The sequence below is a fragment of the Porites lutea genome, chromosome 13 (genome assembly GCF_958299795.1).
Source record: "Porites lutea chromosome 13, jaPorLute2.1, whole genome shotgun sequence".
NCBI lineage: Eukaryota > Metazoa > Cnidaria > Anthozoa > Scleractinia > Poritidae > Porites > Porites lutea.
In genome coordinates, this window is record NC_133213.1 from 12682227 (window position 1) to 12691884 (window position 9658).

Sequence of the window (9658 nt, forward strand, 5' to 3'; positions counted from 1 at the left end):
AGGCAATCGATGATTGTAGTTTCTTGTGTTTGAATTACGACAAAACCTTTCAAAGCAATTATTTTAAGGCTTTTAGCAAGGTCACGCTCAAGCTCAGATTAGGCAATTCATACGTAAATATTTTTGTAGCGTCTGAAAGAGTTTTTAGCATCATCTAAAGCTTTGTATAATTTTGCATGTTCAATTTTTTCAAGATTTGGTACAATTTGACATTTTTGAACATTTTTTCTGGTTGACTGATGGTAAGAATAAGTTCTAAGAAAAACTCAGTTGTTTTGTTGATTGTAAAAAGATAGCTTCAAACGAAAGTCTTGCTTCGAGGTACTTTCATCCCAAAAGGCCATTCAAAATGCGAAGCCGGCTGAATAATAACAAACACAAGGAAAACAAGGATTTTAGAGTATTTTTAGAAACATTTCACTGGCACTAACTGCCCTCTTAAATAAAAACGGTTGTTATTATACATGTTTCATTTCCCAATATTTATCCGTGCGTTGATTGCCAGTCAATAATTTTGCATCACTGTTCCGTTTTTTTTCCCTGGACTGATGCCGTTGTATCTGCGTCTCTGATTCGGTGTTTACACTGCAATCCATCCTCCCTCTCCCTAAATATATCTATGTAAAAGAGTTGTCTTTTATTGACCTTCATTCTACTGAAAGACACGTAATTTTGTCAAATAACTTAAGCTAGCCTTTTGGAAAAAGTTTAAAGTTGTTGTAATGTTATTTGCAGTGCCAGGTGTAAGTCTACCGGACGCTTCGCCCAGAATCTAGAATGCGCTGCACAACACGTGCATAAGTACCCACAGTTTTTGTAGACTGTAGTATCATGGTCTTTTTCGTATTTACAGTCTTATTATTATCAGGATATTGGAGGAAGCTTCGCGTTTTAGGCTTGGCTAGATCTTTACATTTTTTAAATTTGCTGAGTCGCAGAAAGGCCGTAATGAGTAACGCGGATGGACTTTCAAGTCAAATCATGTTGCAATAAGGTATAAGAACAAAAGAAGTAACAGACTTAAAGAATGAAGGTAAACTGTCCCTTTAGATACTTGCTGCAACAACTCTGCTGTTGGAAATTCGACCAAGCAGGGCTCCTGAATCTCTTCTACAGAAGCAGACGATGATGAATCTACATTTTTTAAAAGAAAGAAGAAGCATTATATTTTAAGGTACATGTAACTCGCTGGTTCGCTTCCTCCTTTCGTTACTGCGCTATACATTCACCTACAGAAGAAAATTTATCCACAACCGCGTGCAGTATATAGAGAATACTTCATGGAAAGTGCTGGCGTACGGTATTTACGCACGAGTTGTTGACGTATTAGAAATCGAACGAGTGAGCGCAGCGAACGAGTAAGATTTCTGATACAAGAACAACGAGTGCGTAAATACCGTACAAAGCACTTTCCATGTGGTATTGTGTTTATTATGTACATACTGAGACATTCATCATTTTGGCGGCCTTTTTATTTTAAATCTTTCAAAAATGCTAAAACTTGCCGCTACACACTTACCGCAAAATGACAACGAAAATGACGTATCAGCTTTTTAGTAAAAACGTTTGTTAAAAACATAAATGACGGTGAGGATATGAGGTAATCCAAGAACTATAAGTAATCTTAACTGTTTGTTCTAAATGCACAATTGAAAATGAGCGAATTTAAGTAAAATGGCCGGTTTCAATATAAGCTTAAGCTTGAATGAAAGGCAAAGTAGCCACGACAAAAAGCACAACAAAAGCTTACGTCTCGTTCTGTTTATCCCTTTCCGCTGTTGTTTCACCGGCTCTCTACCGTTTTCTTTATCGACAGTGAAACAAACGAAACTATTCCACTCCATTTCCGAAATGTTTTTCACTTTTTTAGCGAGACAAACTCTTTGAGTAAAACTTTTCTCGTTGAATGTGTGCGAAGCGGTCCTGCAAGCTGCAATAAAAGGCGGGAATTTTCGCGCGAAACTCACACAACTCCTGTGGCTTCTGATTGGACGTATCATTTTTCTCACACGTGGAAAAAAATCGTTCGCGATTCTGATTGGACGTATCATTTTTTTCACGTGTGAAAACCATCGTTCGCTCCTCTGATTGGCTTGAACTAATTTGCGTACGAAAATTTACGACATAGCTTTTTGGTGAGTATTTCTCAGTATGTATATAATAAAAATGTGGTTCAAATGTGTCCCCTCTTTGCAAAAGTCTCTTTTTGATTCCCCAAAATATTCATATCAAACGAAGAAGTAAAACAATGGTTAGCATCAGCTTGGCATCGACGTCCATATATTGTCTGAACGGGCCCTTAATCTAAAGCATAGATTTAGCCTGCGCTTACGGTAACGCCAGTCTAAAGACCTATAAGTCTCTAAAGTATTTCAAATTTTATTCACGGCTCAAAATATTGGGATACTAAGTAGAATTCAGTTTAGGTTTTCTCATGTAGACAGTGAATTTTTTTTTATTTTATTTGCATACTGATAAATACGTTGTATCGCGCTGCGCGTTTAGCAAACTTTGACGGAATTTGGAAATTTTCTGTTCCCTCAATCATCTTAGCAGACCTTTTAGGAAACACATGTTTTCTTAAACGAGTTTAAAAGGTCATGGTTTGTAATTTTTGATCAGTGGATTTCGATCCCTTTGGTTTGGTTCTGTGTTTCAAGGTTCGTTGCTTGAGATCGTCCAGTTTCGGGCTATAATCGACTATTTCGTTTCGAAAATTTTTTGATCTTTCTTATTTTTTGTCACTTGCAAGAAAAAAGCAATGTCTGCCTCCTTCCCTTCACCATCGCGATTTCCTTCGCCGCTATCACTTTTGTTCTTGCGGGCCATGCTGGGCAATAAAAGCGCGTTCAAATATTGTGATTTGCATTAACCCCGTCCCCACTCAAATGATTGGTGGAACAGAAAAAGCCGAAAGTCCTTCGAATTTGCAAAACGGGCAGTGAGATACAACGAATTTGGTAGTAATAATAGCATGTTAGCAGAATATTGCATCTCTGCTAAAATCAAGGTACCCCCAAAAACTTGCTTAATGTTTCTTCTCAAAAAAATCCCAGAATGGAAAACTTTCAACCGCCAAAAATCGTTAGTGAACGAAAAGCCTGGCACGTACGTTATTATCTTACCTAAATCCCTACTTCCTTCACAGAAAGGATTGTAGTCATCAAAAACTAAAGCAAACTCAAGCGAAGATGTCCTGGTGTCATTTGGACAGCTAGTGGATATTAGATCTCTGAGACACCGCTTGGCGTCAGTGAATTTTCTGTAATCAAATGACACAGGAATTAAAGTCAAAGCTTTCTCTAGAAAGCTTTTTCTACAACTGCAAGTTTCATATCAGATAATTGGAAACTGCTGAAACAAAAGTGGTCTGGTACCACTACGTTGAATTCATCTTGGACTCAATACAGGCCAAGTTTTCGACACAGTCATTTGTTTCATATTGGGGTACTCCGTTTATACGGATATAACTTCAAGTCTTAATTTTTCCACAGCGCTGACTTGCATCTTTGTCACCGATCAAGTGGTACTTTCCTTTACTTCCATACTAGATGAGTTTTTCTTTCAGCGGCGAAAAACATGAAAATACCCTCATTGATTCCTTTACTCGCTAAATGTTTGTAGATTATTGTTGGAGTACCTTTATGATTATTACCTTTTCCATTTTCATCAACTTTAACGGAATTTAGTGCAGTAAATTTGGTAGTAAACTTAAACTTATCTCTCCACACCATGTTCGTACAAACCTCTCCTAAACAAAAGAGCTAAAGACCTTACCTACAAAGACTTGAATCCGAGACATTGGCAGTAAAGGTATCGTTAAATTCTTTCAAACACTTTACTTCTTTCTCATGGAATCCCGCATCGCACTCAAGATGATCGTGCTCTGAGGAAACTTTCGGTGCCTCTAACATGCCACGGCAGTAGAAATCCTCAGGGCTGGTCTGGTTCAGTGATTGTTCCAGTTGAAGCTGTATATCCGAATCAATGGTGAATCCATATGACTGTAGGCAGGTGCGGAGTACACATACTATACAGTCTTGCATATGGATATATTTAATGCTGTTGATAAAGTAGAGAAGATTAAATCCCTTGCACGGCTAAAATATTTACGACACTTTAAACTGGAGCTAGACGAACATATATACTGAGTATCAGGCTGAGTGTGAATCTAAGTTCATTCACCCCTTTTTAACTGTGCAAATGTCATGTGAGTATAATTTATCGTCTCTCGTTTAGTGAAAGGTGCTTAATCCCACGTTCACTGCATCTGAGAATAAAACTTTGATTTGAAAACATACTCAAAAAGCTATTAAACAGTCCTTTAATTTCTAAGTTATGCTTTTATTGTCTTTGTTGGCTCTGCACAAAAAGCAGCAGAAGATAGTAACAAGAAATACTAAAACTGAACTGCCAGTCAATAACTGACACTGGTTCACTTCAAGCGATATAAGAGCCGTTGATAAAGTAACCTGGGAAGCAGTCGTTTCCTTTTTCTTTTTGCCAAGCGAGAGAAGTGCAGGAAGGCTAGACGTGCGAGGACATAGACGAACCTGTATTTTGTCCTTTTTATCTTGAACCTGAAATGTATTTCATTCACCTGCAATTTCCATAAGGATCTGCTTGCAGGCTTCTTATAAAAAGCGTAATACACTGACGGGTTCTGTTTAGTTGTTTGATTATTGAGCATTGTCCAACGGCATCAAGTTCTTCCTCGTTTGATCTGGCATCTGGGATAGAATAACCACCTTCCGCTCCCTCCCCTCCCTCCTCACCTCCAGCTGTGAATTGATCATATAAAACAGCAATTTATTAACAAAATTCTAAAAAATTGATGGTAAGGCAATTTCACAATGCTCATAATGCACCTTATTTTCCCCAAAATACTTTGCATAGGCAGTGTTATCAATCACAGAAAAAATTGGAACTAATAGGCCCGCTAAATTGTTTGGTGGAAAAAAGTTTAATTTAAACTGCTCTGAGAAAGTGACTAATCAAACAAGGACCAAACGTCGTTAATTTACTAGGCAATTCCAAAACTGCCCATTCCCACCGGGAATACCCTGGCATTTGACTGGAGTTTTTGATCCAAAATGAGGCCCACCAAATTGGGTATTTGACTTTCGTGTCGAAACGCTTGTGAGCATCTCAAGCAAGAGAATTTTGTTATTCTTTCATTCAGAAGGTAAGAGTTGGTTGTCTTAAATTTGACCCAACTATTAGCCACGCAGTTGTGTTGAAGACATCTTAAGTTTGAGTAACGCGTCAGGTTTCGCAATTGTAACATTTGTCTTTCACAATTCAGCTAGTATACTCATTTTTCAGTCAGTGTTAACTGAGCCAAGAATCTTTCTTCATCTCTGCACACACAATCGGAAGCCCTTTTTAACGAAAGAGTTTCAGTTACTGATAAATAAATGAAATGCGTCGAAAGCAACCAGGCACTCACCATACCATCCATACCTTCCTTTCCTCATTCCCCCCCCCCCGGATTCCCTTATTCTGTCAGCTTTTTTACCCCGTCCTTTTAAAACATACAATAATATACACGGACAACAATGGTACTTACCTTCTTCCAAAGACACATTGCAGAAAGGGTTATAGTCATCAAAAGCAGACTGTAATATCTCATTTGCATTTGAATCAAACTGGCAATACTGAGTCACTGTTTCTTTTAAACATGACTTGGCGTCTGCAAATTCCCTGAGCAAAACGAATATATTCAAGCATTATTTTCTTACCACAAACACTTTCTTGCAAAAAAAAAACTTTCATATATAAAGTTAATAATAAGACAAAACGCTAAATTCCTAAAGTTGAAGTTGCATTATTTCCAATCCAAGAAAACTGAGGCCCTCTAGATCTTTTGCCAAAAACAGCTAGTTCGCCCCATGTATAGCCTGCGAGCAAGCTCTCCTAGAGCGCTCTGGCGGAGATAGGGAACCCTTAGGGAACCCCAAGGTAATCCGGATTCCCGGATCCTAGAATTTTTTTTTAAGAAATCGAAATCCTTGGCTTTTGAATCCGCAATTCAGCTCAAGGAATCCAGAATCCGCTTATCAATTGGAATCCGGAATACAAGTTCCACTGATAAGGAATCCGGAATCCAAGACTTTCTCGTATTACCTAACGTGGGGCAATATACTAGTAAAAGGGACATCCGCGATCACGTGACTTTTACTTTCAACATGGGAGATGGCTCTATTGTCTCGCTCCTTGAAGCTCGCCGACTTTCATAATTAGTCCCCTCTACTAACTATGATAGGGCGAAACTCACTGGTCATTTTCTGGTAAGGTTTAGTCTAGGACGGTTTCCTTCCGTACTCGACAAGGGTTATAAACCCAAACGTCTACCTCTGTTTTGTTGTTGGTGATTTTGGCACCTTTTGATATATTACTCTTGTGACAAATAATAGTCTGACTAAACATTTTGTACTCCTCAACTCCGAAATAGCTCCACAGTATGCTGATTAAAGTTAAAGTTTTAACCAAATGCATTTTAGGGAGGACTTTTTGATGATGACGATAAATCAATCAATCAAGTAGGAAATCAAAATATAACGAATTCAGTAAATATTAGCACTAATTTTTACTGGTTTGGTACTCCATTTTATTCATTGCCTTGTGAGATGAATGGAAATGTGTTTTTTCTTTTTTTTTAACCTTAGTCCAAATTTTTATTTAAAAGAACTACAGAACACAATGTAAACTCCGTGCAAGTGTCGAATTTAGGGAAAATTTCGAAATATTTCGGGTAGATTACTTTATCAGTGGCATTCATTAGTGCCTTTCTATCACTGAAGATCCAAGCAAGACATGCTTGGATCACACGGCATTTATTGAGACTCTAATAATGTTTCTGTAAATGCGACAAAGACCTAGAACTTTAAAAAAAAAAACGTTTTATTTTCATTATCGAGAGGTCACGTAGAAAATAACTATAGAGTATCTTCACAGAACAAAGAACATAATCAAACTATAAACATGCACTGATTCAGCATACTTGCAAAGCGTCTTATCTGCCCTGTTGCCCCTGAACTTGGTTTGAAATGTATCTCCACACACTTCTGACTGATTATAAAACGTTGCGTTGCATGGTATTTCCCTTTTCTGTTCGTCTGTTAAAACAGGAGGTGAGAAAAGTCCATCCGTGCAGTAGAAGTCTTCAGATTTCAGTTTCTTTGCTGCTTCGTTCAGAAACGCTTCAATGTCATTAGCAGGCACATGGTCTTTAACGCAATCTCTGACGTACTCCTTTGTACATTCCACCATGTTGTTATAGACGACTCTAGAAAATGATTTAACAATATACATCTTTTCAATTTTGTTTTTTCCACGCTTTGTTGCACTGCTGGTGTAAAAGTTTGGTTTAAGGCTAGCGATTCTAATTGTCAGTTAGAGAGTTGTGTTGTATTGTGCGATGCTATCTACTCTGAAAATCGTGATGTTTCTCAGATCTTGTCACTTCTACAATCTTCCAAATATGAACCCACACATATGAACCAGTAGAAATCAAACGACCTATATATAGTGATCTTTTCAAAAGACTTGTCAATTGTAAAGGGATAAGTAAACATGATTAAATTGAGTGAAGTTTAAGGGAAAACGTTTTGATTTGGGGGAAAACTAAATCATAGCTTACCTGCAATCCACAGATTTATCGGTCTGTAGCGTACTAATGAAGGCCGTTGTACACTGTCGAGCTTTGTCGATATAAACTTGAAAAGTGCAACTTCCAACCATTTGTAGTCCCCGACATCGTTCTATAATTAACACTGAAAAGTAATGTTATGTAATATCATCTGAACGGTTTTTTTCCTGTGATTATGAAAGGATAAAACTAGAACGAAAACGTATTTGCATTTAAAAGAATTTGCTTGGTCACTCAGAAGAGGATTCCTCCATAATCACTCTTTTCAAAAACATACTCAGTTAAAACCCGGCAGAAGCTGTTAGAGAAATCCATTAGAATGACCAGTAGTTCTTTTATTTTAAAAAAAGTTCATTGACTTTCGACCTTGGAGGTATAAATCCTTTAGTCTTTAACTGAATCATTCAATTGGTCAAATTATAAACGAATTTTCACAGCCATCGCATGAAAAATAATTCCCCGGATCATCATTTTTGACGCGGAATTGCCCTATGATACCATGGTAAAACTTAATTCCCACTATCATAATATTCCACAGCATAATTAAGCGGTAACAATTAGTGCAAGATTGCAATAATTCGACCAAAATTCACTGAGTGGGAGTAAATTTCATGGTGAAGTGACACCGTCCCGCCGTCCAACGTCACCAACGTTTATGTTGAAAGGCAACACAACTCAAGCTTTTTCGATCACCGAGATTAATTAAAAAATCTGGTGTAATTGACTAACGTTTCGTCTGTTTACATCTTCAAATAAAGCACTACAAAACATTCCTTAATTGCGTTCATTTCCCACTTACTGTAAGATTTTATCCACATATGAAAAGAATATAACCGAGGCATAAGCGTGATCAGTACCTTATAACACTAAGTATTAAGCAGAAGCTCAAAGAACAATATTGTTGGTGATTGTAAGTTCCTAAACAGCAGTGCCCATAATAGTGACGCTTCGCGTGATGAAAGCACTGACTTACCTAGTAATAAATACAAAACTTTTTCCTTAAAACACTTCAGCATGGCTCAAGCATGGCGTTCCATTTGACAGATGGTAAGTACAAAACGTCAACGTATTCCATGCTAACTTGTTTTCGTGAGTTATTATTCATAATAAAAAAACAACTCATCGTTTAGAATTTCGATGAGCCTGCTTAATCATCCATTTCAGAAGTAATTGTTTGTGACTAGCAAGTATATCCGCGTCACGTCAATCGAACTATTTTTCCGAATTAACTATCTATTTGAGTGCACGTGGCCTTTCATATTCGAACCCTATGAAGAAAAGCAAAGCTCGAAAGGGACTAAGAAGGACACCGCCGGATACGCCGGAAAAAAGGCAACGAACAGCCTCGCCTGTTGAAATCAGCTGCGTTGTCGACAACTCGGGGACAAAGGAGCGCAAAACTTAGCTGCCAAATGCCTTTAAACAAATATAACAAATTAGATTGGTAAATAAAGTAAAAGTTAGGAGCTCGAATGAATGCTGACCAAGAACTGATTCAAATTTGCAAGTACAACTAAACATATCTAAAAAAGATACCCACAATTCCTCCTAGCCGACCCCGTCCTCTTGTCCGTGCCGGCATAATAGCTATTTCTGTTTGTTCCGTTATACCACACTGTCAGAAATACATAAAATTTGAACAACAAAAGAATGAAACAATTAAGTGAAAAGTGTCGCTGGAATGGAGTCGGTTTGAGTGTTTTAAGATCATTAAGAAATGCCGAGGAAAGTTTGAGTGCCTTATTTATGAGATGTTGTTAATGAACTAAGAGACCAACCTTAAAGTGGCTCCCTAGAGTATTTACTAATTTAACTAGCTATCTAGCATACGTTACAGAAGGAAATCTAGTTACTTTATCTTGCGATTTTGTTCACGAGATTCACTGCTAAGGTTACCCATATGAGAAGGCTCCTTTATCAAGTTTCATTTTCTGGATTAAGGCTGTTGCCATGGCAGCATCGCATCCAGGTAGTAATTTTGTCATTTTTGATCAGTTTTCTTAATAT

At 37.6% G+C, this 9658-nt stretch overlaps 1 protein-coding gene across 1 annotated transcript; it reads right to left on the bottom strand.

Moving 5' to 3' along the window:
* Nucleotides 1-616: 616 nt before the first annotated feature.
* Nucleotides 617-7796, bottom strand: LOC140922911 (uncharacterized). Its single transcript, XM_073372957.1, has 7 exons — nt 7643-7796; nt 7004-7288; nt 5570-5703; nt 4601-4781; nt 3778-4062; nt 3126-3262; nt 617-1134 (listed from the first exon to the last, which is right to left on the bottom strand). Exons 1-7 carry the CDS (start codon nt 7741-7743, stop codon nt 980-982), a joined length of 1278 nt encoding a protein of 425 aa, XP_073229058.1. The 5' UTR covers nt 7744-7796; the 3' UTR covers nt 617-979.
* Between the last annotated feature and the right edge of the window lie 1862 nt (nt 7797-9658).